Source organism: Euprymna scolopes, chromosome 4 (assembly GCF_053919585.1).
Source record: "Euprymna scolopes isolate OS-2025 chromosome 4, ASM5391958v1, whole genome shotgun sequence".
Classification (NCBI taxonomy): Eukaryota; Metazoa; Mollusca; class Cephalopoda; order Sepiida; family Sepiolidae; genus Euprymna; species Euprymna scolopes.
In genome coordinates, this window is record NC_136485.1 from 106,156,088 (window position 1) to 106,177,593 (window position 21,506).

Here is a 21,506-nt window from a genome sequence, read left to right on the forward strand (position 1 = left end):
TGTCTAACCACTGAGCTGAGCGTCATCGGTTGTCATAAAGAATTCATATTTTATAACAAATCACAACTCTGTTGAGAAACGGGCCCTTCTTTTTGCGTAAAAGAAGTGGAATATGACACTTCATAATGGCGTTTCTTTTCGTTATCATTCAATTCATAAGGCCCCCATTTATCAAGTTCTTTTTTGGTTTTTCCAATCTCAAGTGGTTGGAAATTGTCTAATTCAGAAGCAAGTTCTCGAGCAGTTGCGCCATGGATTGGCTTTGACTAAGCCTCTTAATTGATCATTGTTGACATCCAATGGCCAACCACTATGCTCATCTTCAAGACTCGTGTTGCCGGCACAAAATTTTTTAAACCACCATTGTGCTGTAGTGGTTCCTGGGCCAAATGCTTTGTTGATATTGTGAGTTTCAGCAGCTTTTCAATTTAGCTTGAATTGAAATAAAAAAAAATTGTGCAAATTTCCTTTCTTTCTATCTTGTATTCAACATTCAGAAAAGAAGACAATTGTTTTAAAACGAGTGCAATTTAAATGATTAGCGCAAAAAAACACTCTTTAAAATAAAGTAAAAGTATTAAACGAAAACTTATTTGAAAATGCATCATTTGAAATCAAAATGAAAAACAAGAACTTTCTTCTCCACCTGATACATGAAGACTAACTGCATCTTTCCCTTCTAACTTCCATGTCCAATCACTTCATTGTTTAATATCCACACACAGTCTAGTTTTTCTACCACATACTTTTTTTCATGACTTCATATCATGCCAGAAACTCGTAATTCTTAATTTTTAACTTTTAAATGGAATTTTCCACTCTCCGCTTGAGTTTTAACCTTATATGAAAAGCATCTTTAAATTATTTTCACACTCACTCTCACACATACACACACATTGCAATGATAATGGCAAATATCTTCTATATCAATGTGTTTTCTTAATGACTAATATTTTTATACTAGTTGTATGTTACTCCTTAGCTGCTTTACTCCTTTGTTTTTCTTTCATTGTTGAGCTTTTCAAATTTTATTTTATTATTAAGATGATGCTATATCTTTTCATTTGCAAATTAATGTTAGATATTCAATGATTTTTCAACTTTCATAATGATTTTTAAAACACTTGATCTAAAACCCAAACTGAACTAAGTTTAAGATATAAGCTGATAACGATATCTACATAAAATCCATACTTAACAAGTTTTTTTTTTTTTTTTTAAATTTCTTTATGGTATAGGACGTTTACCATTTAATGAAACATTTTAAATTATTTGTTCTGAAAGCTAAATTATTATTTTTTTTTTTTTTGCAGTTACAAAGATTTCAAATTATTGTCTCTTCCTGTGAAAAAGCATTAAAATTAGTATCTGATCAAATTGCTGAAACGTAAGTACTCATTTATATTATTTCAAAACACACACGCACACACACACACACACACACACACACACACACACACACACACACACACACACACACACACACACACACACTTTTTGGAGATTTAAAAGCCAAAGATGTTTATGTTATCTAAATTGTATGGAAGTATTAAGTTGCTTCATTTCTCCTTCAAAACAAATTGTCAGAATCAATTATTTTTTTTAGATCTATTATCTTCTAGTCAAAATAGATAAGTATCCTTTTTAAGTTCAAGTAGGACATATTTTAATTGTTTTTCTTTACAGTAGAATAAGCGTTCAAGATTCTATGTAATAGTTAGAATATCCATCCTAGGGAAGATAAAATTATCCTCTCTTCCCCCAAGAAAACAGTTTTAAACCACTTTTTATGTTCCCTTACGAAGATTAAAATCAAGATATCTTATCTAAATCTAAAAGCCTTATTCTAATTTTGATCAAAATCCCATTTAGGTTCTAAAAAATCTTTCAAATTTAAACTAAAGGAGATTTAAGAAATTGAAATTCAAGGAATCTTGCTCATCTTATACGTAGATCAAATTTAATGCAAATCTGAAATATATGAATTTTCAAATAGGCTGTGCCATATTATGCTCATTAAAAATATCAAACTTAAAAATGCTCCAAAGAAGCTGAAATGTGTACTCATTGATTTGTTTAAATACATGTTAAAATTTCATAAAAATTATCTTGAATTGTAAAGCACTTAGTTTGATGCTTTGTAAAATTGATTCTTTTTCTTGCCCATTTATCATAAGCATATTTTGTGAGTAGCTTTTATGTAATGAAGGAAACATCCATAGAAAAAAAATCTTTATTTTCACTGAATTGTTTTGGTACAGGATGAATTCCTTAAAACTATGATTCATAATCATTGTAATCAGTCTTTTTTAATTTAATTTTTTTTTTTTTTTTTCAAAAGAATCATATATTTCAATTGGTTAGACTCTTAGTTATTATACCAAAATTGTCAATGATTTAACCGCAAATTTTCTTTTCTTGCATCTTTTTGTGTTTAGTTTGAAATTTTGTATCTTAACGATTGTCAAGTTAGATTATGTTCCCTAATTTTGAAAAGAAATACATGAAGGCCTGAGGTTGCATCAACTGAAACATTTTGAATATAACGATTATGCTGAGAATAGGAGTTGGAAAAATGCAAATTATTAATCCTCATCTGAAAATAAATACCGAAACAAAATCGTATATACTTTTTGTTGGAACATTAACATGAAATTTTTTTAACAAAATATTGATACTTCTAAATCTGTCCACATCTCTACAAGTTTCTCGATCTGTCTTAAGTTTGAAATTCATTCCCACAAATCTCATACATCACATAAGTTTGAAACTGGTGCTACCAGATCAGGCTTCTGAAGATATTGGCTTCCTGACCTAAAATACACCAAACATTGTTTTTTTTTTTTCTTTTCGCTTTGTAAAACTTAGTTATGTTCTGCAAACTCAAAAACAAAAACAACTTCGTCTACAAAACAAACTGACCAAATATCATGAATCAATATTTGAAGCCTGAAGTATAAAACTTTTTCCAAAATGACTGTATTCAACATTAAATAACCTGAAAAGTATTAGTATGCCATGAAAAAAGAAAATTCAAACTAAATATGAATAAATATTTGCAGATATAAAGAATTTGAAGGATAAAATCTTTTACCAAAATGACCGAATTCGGAATTAAATAACTTAAAAAGTGTTGATATGCCATAAAACAAAACTACCAAAGCCAACTAACTATTTATGTACAATTATTAACTTAATAAAAAATGTAAAAAAATTTCTAAAGAAACAAAATAATATTGCTACAAATTGGAAATTTATTGAAATAGTATTGTATTTTTAGTGGATGCATGTGATACAAATTTCTGAGAAGGAATGTACTGAAACTGGACAAAATTTCATGAGAAACAAATTTTCTAGTAAGCACTTGAAAAAAAATGTTTTTTACTTGCCTCACTTTTTTAGAGATGTTCCTAAAAAGAAGAATGAAGCTAAAAATGCTGTTACCACTGCAGAAAATGATGCTGATAACAAAGAGGCGTAAGTATTGAGATTTACATAGAACCTTTTAATATAAATATATATATATATATATATATATATATATATGTGTGTGTGTCTTCAAATTTAAACACTGTTTTTTATGCGCAAATAAACAAATGACCTCATTATAACCTGACTTTTTGGATGCAAAATAAGAGCCTATTTGACAGAAAGTAAGGCACATGATATTTTTGTTGATTTGAGTTGGTTGGCCAATTTCTAATGACAAAGAAAAAAAGTAACAACTTTACTTTTTATTTTCAACCTTTGAGTTATAATAGCAGAATTTAAAATTGAAAGAAATCATTGCGTACAAAGAAATAAAGAAAATACTACAAATAAGTTATAAAAATTATATTTAATAAATCGATATAAAAAGTATAGGAGAAAAAAAAAACGAGTTGCTTTGCATTTTCCCTTTTTATTTGGTGTGTGATGGAATGGCTATATATTTACAGATAAATATATATTGCACTTGATTTTTTTATATAAATATTTTAAAGATTTCAATTTAAATATGATTCTATGAATATTTTTACACACCGGTTCTCATCAGATCACACAAGTTAAGCAACATTGAGCCCGGTTAGTACTAAAATGGGTGACCATTTGGGAATTCCAGGTACTGTATGTACTCTCAGCTTATCTGGGCATTCAGTTTTGGGCCTCTTCTTGCCACTGGACTTGAGCAGTGTCGATTCAGGAGAGGTGTGGTTAGGATTGCGCAACCCTTACCTTACAATTCTATGTGCAGAGGTGTCCATTATCTCTTGAGACTGAACGGAGGCATTGTACATATATATAAATGTATATATTCCAGAGTGAAAATATTCAAAAGATTAGAATCATTGAAGTCCAACAAGGGTTGTTAATAGTGCTCAATCAAAAAGAGCAAATTTATAATTTTTTATTTTCTCTATGTGAATATTGTCATATCTTGCTATGATGTGCAGACTGTTTTGATCATTATTGATCTCATCAGCTAAGAAAAAAAAATTTTTCAAATTAAAAAAAAAAAAAAAAAGTTTAAGAATTTTTTTTATTTTAGAGGAAAAACATTTTACCATGTCTAACAAATAACTTTGTTTCAAGTTCTTATAATTTTAAACTGGAAGGCAAAGAAAATAAAAAAAATTATATCTGATTTCTATAAAATTGTTAGAACCTTATGTCTTTATTATTTACCTTTCTCTACATTTTATTTCTTTTTCTTTCTTCTATTCTCTCTTCTTTTTCTCTTTTTCTGTTCTCTCTCTCTCTCTCATCTTCTCTCCAATTCGCCTCGTCTCATCTCCCTTTCTTTTAGGCCAGTTCTTTCTGAAAATGTTTTTGTATTTTAACCGATTCATGGGTAGAAGTAGGTTAGGGGTAGAAGACGATTTTATTAAATAATGACTTCCCATTTCTTTCACTCGTGGGTTCTTTTTCTTAATGTTAACTTTATTAAAACAGCTGAAAATCTAAGAAAATTTTGGAAATAACTGATTAGGTTATAAAGGAAGTTAAATTGTGGCAAATAGATGCAGTTGTAAACAAGCAATTTTTTATGCAAAAAAAAAAAAAAGGTACCTATTTCTGTAACAGAGCACGGACGTATGTATGCAAATACATGTGAAATGACATCACTGGTAGGGAAAAAGAAAGACTAAGAAGGATGATGACGTTGAAGATGTGGGTGACTTCACAGCTGTAACGAGAAGTCAGGTGTGGCTAAAGAATGAGAAAATGTTACTGCAAAAAATAGGAGTTATTACTCGACTTATGTTGTGATGTAGGTTGCATACAATATGTTGGTTCCCTTACTATGCTAAATTTCTAATGGTAATGTATGGTACATATACACACGGGAAATTGTTGGTGGGTTAGGATTTTAAGTTTGCTAGTTATTAATATGAACAAAATTTCTTTTTTTGTAAATTTTGAAAATTTCAAATTAAACTAAATTTATATTGGGGAAAAAGGATGCTTTTTTTATTTTAACATATTATCTTGTTTTTCTTCTTCCTAGAACAAAGAAAGAGGACACCGTCCCACGTGCTTTAAAGGGTGTCATGAGAGTTGGTGTGTTGGCCAAAGGTCTATTGCTGCAGGGAGACACAAATGTTCAACTGGTCGTGTTGTGTTCAGACAAACCAACTAAAACACTGCTTAAAAAAGTACATTCTCTCCTTCCTAAACAGTTGGCTGTGAGTATTTTTTTTCTTAAACAAAAAATACCCCCCCCTTTTTTTGCCAATATATTTATATGCTTGTGAATGACTCTTGTTTTAAATATAGCAAAATAAATTGAATGAAAAATGTTATAAAATCTTTATTTTTGCCATATTTTAGAAAAAAAATTCCAGTTGGTATACTAATTCATATTGATGATATGCTTCAATATTGCAGTTAAGCAATCAAGTTATTCTATTAGAGCTTTCATAGGTAACATGGAATTTTTTTTTTTAAGATTCAAATTTTGAAAATGTATGTATAAGTGTTCCAGAAGTTTTTCTTTTTATTCTGTTTAATGATAAAAATATATTTTGTATTTTACATTGACTTTGCAAATTTCTTGTTCTGAAAGAATATGCAAATAATCTGCTGTTTTTCTCTTAATTAGAAGAATTTTCTGCAATAATTTCAGGTACATCCATATGCAGTGTATAATGTAACCTAAATTTTCATAAGTAAATGATAATATGCTGATGAGTAAACTTATCTTTTCGACATTTTACTAAAATGTAAAATTGCTGATAAAGTTGATTCTCAGAAATGTGCGTACATAAAGAGGACATGTTGAATATTTCTGGAACTATTCAAATATATGAAATTCTAGTTCATGTTTTGAATTATTTTTCAAATAGTACTCTAATTAATCTATTATATAAACATTCAAATGCAATTGTTTCTGTCCATTTTTTGTAAGTATACTATATTTTACCAAACCTTCACAAAAAGGCTTCATCATAGCACTAGTCCAAGACAAAAGTATACATCCAATATTCATTCAGTTAATAATAAAAATATATTTAATTTTATATTCTTCTTTTAAATCAAAATGGAAATGTTGCTTAATGTCTGTTTTTGCATTTAAAAGTTGATAAAATACGTCACATTTGTTCATTAGAATGTTTATATTTTGCTTACAAAAAAAAAAAAAAAAAAAAATGACAATATTCACTATTCGTACCAGTTGCTATTCTTATTCTATCATCTTTCTCTTTTTTCCTCCTCCTTTTCTTCCATTTATCTTGTCTTCACTTTTATTTTCCTTATAGGGAGTAATGATCTATCATATCCCCATTCATTCTTATAGTATTCTGTGGTATTTTATGCACTTTTTTGTGTATGTTTGGTAAAATTTAATATACCATAAACCTGTAGAAACAATTATTTATGAATAAAATGCTTTTTTGAATGAACTTTGATTATATCATGTCAAATAATGTATGTATTTATTCCAGGTTAGAAATATCCAGAAGTAAAAACCATTCAAGTTGTTGATAGTGCTTAATTAAAAGAGCAAGATATTATTTTATTCAATTTAAGTTAACAAAATTACCATAAATGACTAGTTTCAAGTAAGAACAGAGGTATATTGTTGCCTGATGGTATCTTTTAAGACTGAAACAGTAGATTTATTGTTGCGACTTATGGTAATTTTGTTTGCCGAAATTGAAGAAAAATATCTTGCTCTTTAGCATTGTCAACAACCTAGTTGAAATTCAATGGTCTTTACTTGTAGATATTTCTAACCTGAAATAGTGTGTATGTATATATATATATATATATATATATATATATATATATATATATATATATATAAATGGCTTGGATAAAATCTTATGTAAAAATAACATTTTAATATTTCGGCATGGTCATTCATAAGAGTTCAAGTATTTTAATTATAAATATTTACGATTGAAGTACCGAGACAGAGGAACTAAGAATGGAAGCTGTGTGTGGAGTAAAATCAACATTTTTGTAGTAATGTTTAGCATAGGGTCTATGAAAGGGAAAAGTTTGTTATTGACACTCTCATATTGATTTATGCAGTGAGTAAGAGAAACATCCAAATAAGTCTTAAATAACAAAGGCAAAATATTAAAATCTCACTGTGTTGATTTCAAAGTGCTGGTATATCCATTTTTTTTTTTTTCCCTCATTATCTCTTAGATATAAGAACCATTAATGAGATTGTTATTGGCATATATTTTTTCATAGTTTCTTTGCATTAATACGCACAGGAAAAGTATGAATTAAACCAGTAATAACTCCTTCTTTTGAGTGGTAAATGAGAGATCAAGTTGTTTCTATCTAGAGAAGAATGCACTTGGCCAAAGAATGACAAGAATAATTACATGCAATTTTCATCAAAACGTCAATAGGTTTCTCTTATATAAGTCTCAAAAGTATTTGCTAGAAAATTTCTAATTTAATTTAAAATGCGAGTTTTTTCAATTCTATTCTAACAACTTAAAAATATTTCCGTTAATATATTTTTAAGCATTAGAAAATACAAAAACTAATTTCTTTAACTTTTGAAAATACTTGTTCAAAATGACTACTTAAATGTTTGTAAATCTTGTTTCTACAACCATTCACACGGAAGAAAAACGACCCTGGTGTCTAACTCTGTCCCATGGGGAGGCATAGTAAATAGGTACATCCTGGTAGATGCTTTACTGAACTCCAATCTCTGGTACCCCCATGTAAGACATAAGCAAGAAGATGTCTAGTTATAACTGAAAAAAAAAAAAAATAGAATTATAAAAAATAAAAAAAAAATATTTGACCAAAAACTAAACTAAGCTTCTATGAACAAAGTTTCTTCTCAAGAACATCCTATATGTGGAACTATATATGACGAAACCACTTCTCAAATGCCTACAGCATGTATGTCTTCAAGTTTAATGTAAACAAATGTTGGATGAGTTGCCCTCTTAGATGATTTATTCCTCTGAAGTAATTTTTTGTCCGTCCTATTCAATGTTTCTAGTGCTTTCATGGTGGCGATCATTGTTTTACTGGCGATCTCGATAACTCTTATTCTCAAATCGCGTTCAGGTCATAAGTTGTATTTAAAATCTGTTGTAAATGCTCAATAAACGGTTTTACTAAATCATTGGAGAAAATTAACTAATAAGCAAATTTGATCTATCAGATCATGTTTAATGTGATAGTTGTTATCTTCAAAGTTTGAATATGCGTGAAATATTTTTCTTTGTTTTCTATGTGTTTGCTTGAAATCTAAATATTTAATCAGAATCAAACAAAAAGAATTTTTTTTTTTCCATCATTGTTTTAAGAATCAAGAATCCGTAAGTCTTGATTTTAAGTTTGTTATATTTTTGAAACTTCTGTTATTAAAACCATTTGTGTGGTAGGTATGTGGGTCCAAATTGCTATCCAAATCTACAACAAATAAAAATTGATTTTGTCACTTGATGAAAATAAGATTCCTTGTTGCATTTACTCAAGTTAATTGATCTTAATCATCATTTGTTATTGCTTATAATTATAAAATATAAATGAAGAGCTTAAAATAAGTAAACAAAGTTTCAATATTTTTCGTTAAATTTTCTCATAGCATGATTTTATTGTGGCTTCCAGAGCTTTGAAATTCATCTTTCCCTCTTTTTTTTTTCTCTCGTGGCTGACAATTCTGTGAAGTTACAAATTTTCCAAATTTTATTTGAAGGCCATTTATTGTATATGTTCATCTCTTTTTATGGTTAGAATTGTGATATAAATAATGGCTTTTTATAATATTTGTTTATAAGAATATATTTAAGATTATGATAGAATTCATAAAGGGTTCCTATATATTCTGGCATATCAATCTAATGCTTTTTTTTTTATACCATAAAAGTAAATAGATCTACAAGTTATAAAAAAACGTTTATAATGTGAATGCTTGTGATCTTTTAAACCTACTCAACTATTTTTTCCAGAATCTTTTTAATCTTTATGCTTCTTTTCTCTTTTCCTTTTATAATTGTTCGTAAAAATGTGCATACATTGTTCTGTGATTGATTTAAAAAAAATTAAAAAAAAAAAACATAAAAAAATGTGACACTTTTAATTAGTTTTATTTCAAGACAAAAAAACAGTTAACTTTTTTTTTTTTAACTTTAGGTTTTTAAAACTGAGCATTTTTCTGATTAATCACTTCATTTTATATCATTTCATAGTTTTTAAGCAGCAGAATTAAATTTGACCCTCTCATTGAACAGATCACCATAATTGTTAACTAAAGCAAAGATTTCATATTTGCAACTTTTCTTCCTATTTATTTTTTAATTTATATATATATATATATATATATATATATATATATTATTTTTTAATTTTTTTGTGGAATATCTATGACTTGGGTCTTTCTATTAAAAAACAATCTGGGGAGGGGGACATATTACATTTTTTTTTTTTTTTTTTTAATTTTATTTTTATACGAGCGAGCATGAGGCAAAGATCTTGTGCCACCATGACATGCCAGATTTTTTTTTTTTTCTTGTTTTTGGTTGGCCACTGCCACTTCCTCCTCCTCCTCGTTGTTTTCACTACCACCAGCAGCAGCAGCCTCTCGTAAATCTGAGTGATATGTTCCATTTCAGAGTGTCACAGAGGAGAAATATGAACTAAAGCAGTCTATCAACGAGGCATCAATCATAGTGTCCAGTGTGGAAAAGGACCCCAAGATTTCCTGCACCATCACGCTCACCTCTCCCGTGATTAGGGAACCACCGCCTGTTAAACCAGAACCAGGTAATAATTGATCATATGGCTCTAATGTGGTGCCAGTCTCTTGGTGGTGTTCTTTTACTTTATGAATATTTATTTGGGTTTTTCTTGTGATTTCAAAATATCTAATCAGTGAAATGATGAAAATACTTTCCAGAAAAAACTAAGAAAAAAGTGTTAAGATAAAATTGAATAATTTGTTTAGTAAACACATTCTGAATTTTAACTGAAATAGTTTGAATTAAATTTATTCAATAAAATTTATAAGTCCCGTATTTACTAGTGCAGAAGATACTGTTTATTTTTTTGTTGTATTTTTTCTCATGTGTTTTTGGTGTCTTATATACTTGTAAATACGGTGGATAACTTATTTAATAAAATAGTAAATATTTCGATATATTTTGCACCTCAAATTTGTGCGGTGCTGTCTTTTTGCTTGTAAAGAAGCATCGTGCTGATGATGCATTACAATCACGCATATGGGGAGCGTGGCTTTATTATTATATATTTGTTAAATGATTTCATTTTTGCCATGATAACTCTCCAATAGTCACAAGTTTTAAAATTTTAGTGCCTTTTCTAGTTATTAAAAAAAACTTTTTTTTTTTTCAAATTTTACTTGCGACATGATAATGTAATGGATGTGCCTGCATTCCACTGTATTGACAAAAATCCGTCATTATTTTGACATTTGGGAGTTTCGTGAATCAGCTTTTTGCAGATTTAAAATTTTAATAATTTTATTTTGAAACTTTAGTATTTTATTAAAATATCATTTTAAGCTATTTTCCCTCCTATTTTCATTTCTATAATTAGAGAAGCTTTTTTTATTTTTTCAAATTCTGTTCATGAACAACCCAAATGTCAAAATAGTTAATTTTTTCCCCCCTTGTTGTAATCTAACAAAATGACAAAAGAACATCTGGAAACCCATATTATCATGAAATAAGTAAAAACTGAAATAAAAAAATACTTGTTTGTATTTGAAATACATTTATGTAAATATTCAAAGCAAACTAATTCTTTTTACAGGGTTACTTCCCCTTATCACCATTACTCAAAAACAAATCTCATCTCTTTAATCTTTGATAAAATTCAGAATCCCTTTTGCAATCCAACCATATCTAGTACAAATAACGTTTTGTGTATCAAGTTTTAGTCTTAAATATCGAACAGTCTGTTTTATTGTTATTCAATGAAGCTCATACCTGGGATACAATGTGCAACGTTGTCAATAATTCTGATACATTCCTCCCTTCGTACTGTCCACTGATAGCATTTTTCGGTTCAGAAATATTCTAAGGATTGTTTTGATAGGCATTATCTTGGAGGTAATTCCATGAATAAAAATCTACGGAAAAGTCTGATCAATTCAGGATTATACTTCCCACTTATGACATGGTCACCAAAGTGTGCTCACAATATCATTGAACGATAAGACTGTTGGCTGTGTTATGAGTTGGTTGTAGAAACATAATTTTTCAGCTTCACTTTCTGAATATGTACAGACATAAATCTTTTTGATAACTCAACAACTCATGTTTATGTAAAGTCTTTATTTGACATTTCAACTCGTACTTGTGATAAGTGGTACGCAGCGGAAGAGATAGAGGAGGACTAGGTTGGTGGATTCGGACAAATTGTGGTCATACAAGTGTCTCTTTGTCTGGACTCTCACTGTGTGTGTTTTTTGTCTGGCCAATGACATCGTCTCCAGGTCAATATCTAGGACGTACATGCTGATTTTTTTTTGTTATTCACAAAATCCTACATTGTTCAACTAATAATCCAACAGCCATTCGTGACTTATGCCAGGTGAACTCTAACACAGTGAAGTTGTTGATTTGTATTAAATATGGTTGAATTGCAGAAAGAATTGTGAGTTTTTATTAATGGTTACATGGATGCCATCTTTGGTGATATTTATCCTGAAAGAACTAGGGAGTTTTTCCTATAAACTATTAATACAGTATAATTATTTTTCTAAGATATCAAATTTAATTTGGATATTTTCTGAGATCACATGTTAAAAATTCAAATCATTATTTGTAAATTCTGTTGAAATTCTATTGTCTGCTCCTTCTGAGTTGACAGTACATTCTGTATTGGTTTGCTGCCAGTCAGAATGTACTTTTGTTGAATTCTTTATCAAGATATTTCTAAAGTAAAAGAATCTTGCCTAAGATCTTGTTTCACAGTGGAGTCAAATGATCTGTACCAGGTGCACAATTTTCGGCCCATCAGGAACCTCTTGGGGGACATGATCAGGGTTTTTTTGCAGACCCCCCCCCCCTTTCTTTTTTCCCCCCATTTTTTTTTTTTTTTTTTTTTTTTTTTTTTTTTATAGCGTATGTAGGACGTACTCACATACACATCTATTCACTAGTTTATTATTTGTCATTTTTTGTTCTTCTCTTTGGTTCTTGTCCAGAATTCTCCCTATATTAAAAAAGAAAAATCTATATGATGTAAGTACCTGTGTTGAAATAAAAAATCTCATAAATTGATCAAGTAGGTTTATTTTGGAAGAAGAAAATCTAATGTTATGAGTAACTGAGGAGTGACCATCTTTTCTGTCATTTTGAAAAAAAACCCTCAAAACAAAGGAAATTTAATAATTTGAATTTGAGATTTATGCTGTAATGCCTGCAAATTCTCATTAATTTATTAAAAAAGGTTTTCTTTATACAATTACTTGATCAATTTATGTGATTTTTGGAATATATTTTTGTTTCATGACAGATATATATAACAGATTTTTCTTTCTTTTATATATAAGGAATTCTCAACAAGTTCCTTTTCTTTTTATATATACATATGTTCCTTCTATTTTTGAGTAGTGTACACCATGTTCTCTTTCAGTTATGGTACCTTGTTTGTAGTGTACAGTTAAAAACAAGGAATGAATTTTCCTGTATGCTATAATAGCCATTTTAACTTTTGTAGTTGGCCACTAAATATTTATTGAATACTAGTGGGGGGGGGGTCTGACTGGGTCATAAAATACATTTCAATATATTTTATTTCATGCAGATTTCATATTTATTATTACAGAGCTAATTCTCTTGAATATAGTATTGTACCTAATATATAATAGTGACTTCCAAAAAAAAAAATGACTTTGGGGTCATCAGCTAAAATTGAAACCAAAACATTTAATGCTTCAGTTGCGTCTCTTACTGATGTAGTTATCGAGAGATAGGTAAAAAAAAAAAAAAAAAAAATTTAATATTAAACGACTCAAAGAAATGAATTGAATTTAAACATGCACATAAAGAAGTAAAAATATGTTGGCAAGTTGAAATGAACAGTTTGTATTTCAACTTGCTGACATTTCTGTATGCCTTATTCATCCATCCAAAGAAAGATTTTGCTCATTATAAACCATCCTTGGTGTATGATTATTATTTCCTATTAATTTCATTGTTTCGTGACCAGTAGTTTAATAGTTTATTGGTTAAATATTTACAGACAGACATATGTACATCTGGTGATTTATTTATCTGGACTAAATTGCTTTGTTGTGAAATAACATATTCAATAGAAGAGGTATGTTACCAATCTTGCCGGACGTTACTATTGATAACACAAAAGATTTAAAAATTAATCGATTTTGGTTTACGTACTTAGGTGTGATGTTTTGGAGTTAAAAACGATCTAATGTTTAATAGAAAATATAAGCAGTTAAGATGCAGTTAGATTAATGAAGGGCACTCAAAAACAGTCTGCTCCAGGGCGCGCGCGCGTGTGTGTGTGTGTGTGGGGGGGGGGGGTCAACATATAACTTATTAACATGAACTTGCTTTGTATTATTTGGATTCTTCAGACTACTGTTCTCATTTTAAGTGTTATTTTTACAATGTTTTGGTTGATGCAACCTCCCACCTTGTTCAGGTGTATCTCTCTGTCGAACTCTAAGAATCTGTATGGAATTTCGAATAGAACCTTTTATTTAATCCATGGGGTAGCATGACTAGGTCCTAAGTAATTCACAATTGTGTTTTTGGGTCTTCCGTACTGAGGATTGAATCTTCAATCTCCAAAAGTAACTTTTTCACAACTGAATTTTACCAAGTCCTCTATCCACTGTGGCATGGCTTCTTGTCCATTCAGTTCAAAATTTCAGGAGTTCAACAGAAAGATACACCTGAAGGGGGACAGAGGTTATAACAATAAAAACATTATGAAAATAGCACTTTTTAAGTAATCTGAAAAATCCAAATAATCAATTCTCATCTCCAAAATTTAGAACCATAGTAACTTGTTTATATTTTCTAGTAAATATTAAATCATTTTTAATGCAAACGCTGCACATGAGGTAAACTAAAATAATTTTATTTTTTAAAACTAATTTCTTAAATATATTAAATCTTTGTCATCAGTAGTAACATTTACTCTCATTTGTTTTCAAAACAATATGATGCTACTTAGTGCTAAACAAAAGATACAAAAGAAACTTTTCAGCTGTCATATAAGTGTTTATTATCTCCATCTCCATATATAATATTTTGATTGCAGAAATTCCCCTCTGGACCAAAGTACAGTAGGTTTGCAACAACAGATGCTACATACAAGTTCAATACATCTAGTGACTATCTTTATGTAGCTTTCGAACACATTCAATCGTGATAATAAAATGCTACATTGCATCCTACAAGCAGCACTATCATAATTGCAACATCTTTAGAGGAAAGAGTCCTTATTTTTCTCTAAACATTTACTCCTACCATTGCTACCAGTTGTCATTGGGACGAATTCTACACGTTGCGCATATTCTGTGATTACACGGACCATAACTGGCTCCTACATGCATAGACCTTCTTTCCAGTTTCCAATTCATAAATAAAAACTTCCTTGTCTGATTGGTTAAGCTCTGAAAATTCTCATATTCCAGAATCCAGTTCCATGCTTTATAAACGAACGCTTACTATCTAACATTAAAATATGGCATCACAAACAGGCATTTTTCGCCTGAAAAAAAAAAAAAATACGGAAGTTTATTTGATGATTTATCTTTTCCATGTGATTTGACATTTATAGGTTTTCCGGTATTATGATAATGAATATCGCGTGTAAAATTGTCACCGACAAATAGTTTTTATCTAATATTGTTATGCTTTCCGATAGCTAGCCAAACAACACATGTGTGCGTGTTATTTGGCTTATGGCAAAACTTTGTCAGCGACAATTTTACATGTTATTGGTTTTCAGATTTTCTGAAAAACTAAATGTCGTCAAATTAAGGTCAATATGAAAGGGTGAGAAACAACCAATTTAAGTTTTTTTTTAACCTTGAACATTACTTTATTAATGCTATCTAGACAATATGGCTATATTGAAGATGTTAACTCTGGACTAAATTGAAGAGGTTAGCTCCCAATTTTTTTTTTTTTTTTTTTTTTAAATATAATTATGCAATAAAAAAATAAATATGGAAGTTTATTGAATGAAATAAACAAACTTATTTTTGGCCAACAATTTTATTTCTGCAACAAATTTCTTTAAATAAAATTCCATTAATTATTTTCAGAACAAATCGTAATAAAAAAGTTGTGATTATTTAGAATACTCAATATATAAATATATATGTAATATGTTGATTTAAAACATCACCAATCTATACAAGTACACAAAAAATAACAATGACATGAAAAATACATAAATGTTTACATATTTACGCACACACTGTTTTTTCAATTTGGCTTTTGTTTGTGAAAATCTGGCTATAGTTATCAATTTGGCCTTTTTTTTTTTCTGGAAGATTTGGCTTCAAATATTTAGTGGAGTCTAGCAACCCAATTAGGGCCAGCTATTGAACACATTTACCCTTTTAGAACCTTTTAAAACCATAACTTTCAGATTGCAAAATAATTAAAAAAAAAAAGAAAAAAATTTTTTTTTCTCCTATTCGTAAAATTTTCAGGCTTACAGGCTTAAATTTGGAATTATTACATCTACTACAGTGAACCTTACACTTTTTGGCCACTCCTGTTTATGCTGCCACTAGCATTTAGATGTTTCCTTTTCAGTTTTTTTGCAAAATTCTACGGTGCTTATAGATTACATTACCAAAATACTTTGGAAAAATTGTATGCACCTTACCAACAGAAAAAGGAAACATTTAACAGCTACGGCAGCATAACAAGTGGCAAAAAAGTGTTCTGTTCCATTCATTAAAATGTTATTACAAATTGATCCTCAACTATTACAATCATTAAAAATACTTTTAAATTTCTTTTTTAATCTGAAAATTAAGCCTGTACTCGATGATAATCGCCAGAAAAAATTACGAAAAAGTTAAAAGGAAAAATTTAAAGGCTACAGGAATCATTGTTCAGGTTCACCGCAGTGTTTTTTGGTTGTTTCTTTTCTATGTAACACAATATTCTCTCCAAAATAAATGCACTGGGTTATAATTAATTATTTATTCATTCTTTTGTTTTCATCATAGATTACAGGTGGATGGTAACTGCTATCTAATAGGTCACACCACCCTACTTTTATTTGACATGTTAGGTGAAAGCACAGAATAATTACAGCGCATAATCAAATCCCTATGTTAAGAATGGGTTTATAGATACTATTGTCACTTCAGCGTGGTACATTCATTTTAACCATGGGTGCCAGTGCCTGCTATTTTACTGGGCCGGCAGTGTCTCCCACTACCAACCGTAGCTTATTTTTTTTTTTTTTTTTATTTTTTTTTTTTATAACAAGTAGGGAGTGGGGGTGAATACTTTCACCGGACAATGCCGGTACACGGGTCCTGCTAGTTATGAAGAATTGAAATGTTTTCATTTGTTAAAAATTACTGAATAATCTTGAAAAACCAACTTTAAGAAAATAATTTAAAAAAAAAAAAAAAAAAAAAATTGCTCGTGTACTTCAATGCATCAATTTTGGCAGATCTCGTCATATTTGACTCTCCCATATGTATCTATATAATTATAAAACTCTGTGGACTGTCTTCCCTTGCTTGAATCTTCAATGATCAGGCAATTTCATCTTTTAAAAAAGGGATGACAGATGAAATGTGTGTGTGGGGGGGGGGGCTCAAAGGCTAAGGAATGGAGGTGGAGAGATTTTTTTGTTTTTTTCCCAGCTGATGGCACCTAAGTCATATTTTTTAGTTTTGATCTCACTATATATTAGGTTCAATATAATTGATAGAGAATTGTCTTATTAATGATAATCTGCATGAATTAAAATATATTTAAGCATGTCTTATGACCAGGCAATAATGAGCAGCCTGCTGGTTTTATTATAAAATGCCAATCCGAAACTTTATACTAAAATAGTATTAATAAGTTTTACTTGTGCTAATATTCATGATTTGTTTTTTAATGTTCATACCAATTTAATTGTATTTTATTTAGCACAAAAATAATTCCTTCAAATTTCTGCAATTTAATATTGATGTGATAGAAATTTGGATTAAATCAGTAGACACTAATCAGTTGTTCTTTATTACTTTCTAATTTTGATACAAAAAAATTGTCTTTTTTTCTTGTAATTTAGTACACCAGTTTCATTGAAAGCAAAACTTGAAAAAAATATTTTTTGCAGACTGTTATTCCAATAAAAATATATAATATTAAAAAAAAAAAAGAGAAGCTTTAGTTGCTATTTAGGATGTGTACACTTGTTAAGCTATTTAAAGAGTTCTATCTCTGTATGTCTATAATTGTGCCCAAGACATTATTCAATGGGTTTTGCTCTTGGATTGACTTTCTCCTAGTGTTTTTTTTTTTTTTTTTTACAAACGCTAAAAGGAATGACCTGTCTACGCCTTATACATGTTGTGATTTAGTTGGCATAAGATGAGCACTGTCAACTTTTTATACATTTCAATAAATGCGTGTATGGGTTTTCTAATTTTGTATGTCTTTAATTGTCCATTTCTTTTGAGATTCTTACAAAACCTTTTGGAGACTACTTTCAGGAGCATTCCTACTTAAATCCTATCATGCTTAGCCTCCTTTCACTTTTAAAAATTTTTTCTTTCTTAGTAATCATTTAAAAAAATTTTTTATTTTGCATAATTTAAGTAGTTGCTGATTAATTATTAATTTGATTTATTGTATTAGATCAGTTACGAGGCACCCTTGATTATTATTTACTGTATAACTTCAAATTAGAAATTTGTCTGTATCAGTTCCCCTACAAATTTATATACTAATTTTTGTTGTTTGCATTTTTCTTTCTTTTAATTTCTATTTCTTTGCTTGAACTGCATAAGAATTAGATTTTGAGTTGTATTTAAAAGCTGATGAAAATTCTTAATTGCAAAAGCTGTAGCTTTGTTGCATGGCAAATGTCCTGCTTCTATTTGCTTGTGTTTATCAACAAGAGATAATATATAATTATATGTACATATCTTCTATTTCTTTATCATTATTTGAATTTAAAAAAAAAAAAAATGTTTTTGGCTACTTATATCTGTAAGACTACTTTCCCTTCACCCCCCCCCCTGCAAATAGTGAAAAACTGCGAATATTGAATTAAAAAAACACTTTATTGCATGCAGTTATGCATTTTGCTAATGTAGTAATATTAATGTAAACGCATTTAAATGTCTTACTGCAGTATTTTAGTAAAAAATAAATGTAACTATAGGGGAAAAGTAACACCGCATAGTATAGTTACCCATACTGTATTACTGTACGGTAAACTCCTTTTCTATGCATGCAACATATGTATTAGAATTAACATAAAGTGGAAGAAATTTAAAGGCAAACTTAGATGAACACAATACGCATAGTTCAGGTAATAATAATGTTACATTACAGTAATAACATTCAATTAAAAACAATTATACATAGTCACAAAAAAAAATATGTCTGTACATGCAGAACTGTATTGCAATAATTGAAAAAAAAAAAAAAATTGTTTGTGCACTCACTAATGATAATGATGCTAGCTCTTTAAAAAGAAACTTTCAAGAATAGATTTTAAACTCCTCCCATATAAGACTACCAATAAAAGGTTATAAAAAAAACAAAAAAAACTACATTTAACTCGGAAATTTACATTTTTATAAAATGAGACATTTTATACTTGATCAAAATTATAAGACCAGTGGTATAAATTATTTATTTTTATTTTTTTTAATAGTTCAGTTACAGAGTTGCAATCACTGTAAAAATGTCACTATGCCTAAAGCAAGCAAACTTACTAAAGTTGAGCGTGCTCGAATTTAAAATTTTCATAAGCAAGGTTTGTGACAGTGGGCAATCGCAGCTAAGTTAAATTGCAGTAAAACTGATTTACAACTTTCTAAAGAACAGTGAGAATTATGGAAAAGCAAAATCCACTGGTAGACCCCCCCCCCCCCAAAAAAAAAAAATTCTCCTGCATTGAGTCATAGAATAAGACAGGTTGTTATGAAAGACAGGGACTTTCTTCTAGTCAAATTAAGACAGTCACAGATCCTGATTGCAGCCCAGTAATCATTAGACGGCACTTACAACAAAAAGGCATGGTAAATAAAAGCGTAAACAAATTTCTTACCTGCTTCCACATCATAAGGTAAACTGCTTAAGGTTTGGTCGTGAATACCAAACAGGATGTTAAGAAGTGGAAGAAAGTCCTGTTTTCTGATGAGAAAAAGATTCAATCTAGATGGTCCTGATGGCTTTCAACAATATTGACATAATGAAAAAAATGCCTCCTCAAATTTTCTTCACACGTCATAGTTTTGGAGGGGCCTGAATGATATGGAGTGCCTTTTCTTACAGCGGGACGATGGAGCTCCAGGTAATGCAGAGTCATCAGACAGTGGCTGGTTATGTTAGCATGCTACAAAAAGCATTGTTGGTGACAGAGGGCCATCGTTTGTGTGGGGATGGATGGTTATTCCAACAGGATAATGCTGCAACCCATGATGGACTTTGACCATTCTGCAAGAAAATGGGGGCCATCTCTCGAGACATCCTGCATGCTCACCGGACTTGAACCCAATTGAAAAGGTTTGGGGATGGATGACAAGAAATGTTTACCAAAATGGTAAACCATATTCAACAAAAAATGAACTTTGTGAAGCCATCTTCAGAAGCTGGAGCAACTCCTCCGCACCTTAATGGAAACGTTTATTTCTAGCATGTCCCAAAGAATTCTTGAAATCGTCAAAAGCAGTGGAGGTAGAACTCATTAAATTTGGTTGTTAATGTTTTCATACACTTTTCTTTTAAAGATTTTCAAGTGTTCGTAAATTTTTGATCAGAAGTGTATCAGCATACGATGTGATAGGGTTAGGATCCTAATCGGCAAATATGTGGAGCTGCGAATGGACAGGTGAAGGTATTGTGTGTGTGTGTGTGTGGATATGTAATAAAAACAACTGTTGTCTAGCCTATTCTTGCTAAAGTCTTATCTATGCATATAAAGAGAAGCCAGTCAAACTGTCAAATCTCCAAATAGCAGCCCATCTGACATATTTCTTTAATTTCTGCTAGCTTACTTTTTTAATAGTTTTCTCTACTAGGCTACTGGCATGAATATATTTTATTTTATTTCTGTTTTTGTTTTTTATCCTGAAAATACTGTTAGGGTAGAGAAAGATGTTGAAGGCACTTGTAAAACCAAATGATACCATAATATATGAAGTATTTTTTATTTTTAATAATAATAAAATTAATCCTTTTTTTTTTTTTTTTTTTTTTTTTAAATGAATTGTTTTCAGTACAGTTTTTCCATTGTATTTTATGTGGGTCTGCTTCAGCTTATTTTTTACAAATTACTTAATTTTGTAAAATAATCAGTTATAACTTTTGGTGGTTATTAACTTGATCTCAATACAGTTGTAATCCATAGAAAAGCAATATTTAAAATTTGCAAACATAAGTATGAAGATAAGATTTCATTTTATTTCTAAATATATTGAAGAGAGAATTAACACGGACATGCATCAATAGAAAAATTTTATTTAGCAAAGCTAACATTGATAATTTATTCTATTTTATTCAGTTAAAATTTTACTTTTTAAAAATATATTTTTTTGATAGCATTTTATCATGTTAAATATTTAGTTTCTATAAATGAAATGTGAGCAGCAATTTTCTACCAGTTCAACTTTTTTCTATCTCGTCTTAAATATTTTCATTTATTTTAACTTTCATATCAAACATGCAATAGGAGATAATGCAGTTTCAATATGGTTTCCTTTGTACAAATGCAGAAAGTAAACTACGTTTTCTTAAGACATAACCCCCCCCATCCAACCACCCTGCCCCTGGCTTCAAAGTCAACAATCTAGGCCATTGCTGAGATGGTTTGTTCCCTGTTGATTGAGATGTCTCTAG

At 29.6% G+C, this 21,506-nt stretch overlaps 1 protein-coding gene across 5 annotated transcripts in view; it reads left to right on the forward strand.

The window, feature by feature from the left end:
• The window catches only part of LOC145269215 (zinc finger RNA-binding protein-like), a 117,377-nt gene that overhangs the window by 69,824 nt on the left and 26,047 nt on the right, over positions 1 to 21,506 (forward strand). For all 5 annotated transcript variants that reach the window (XM_080124835.1, XM_080124840.1, XM_080124843.1 and 2 more), the window contains exons 3-6: positions 1,314 to 1,387; positions 3,403 to 3,477; positions 5,489 to 5,666; positions 10,080 to 10,230. In XM_080124835.1, coding sequence (XP_079980961.1) covers positions 1,314 to 1,387; positions 3,403 to 3,477; positions 5,489 to 5,666; positions 10,080 to 10,230 — 478 coding nt within the window. The remainder of the gene's footprint in view (positions 1 to 1,313; positions 1,388 to 3,402; positions 3,478 to 5,488; positions 5,667 to 10,079; positions 10,231 to 21,506) is intronic.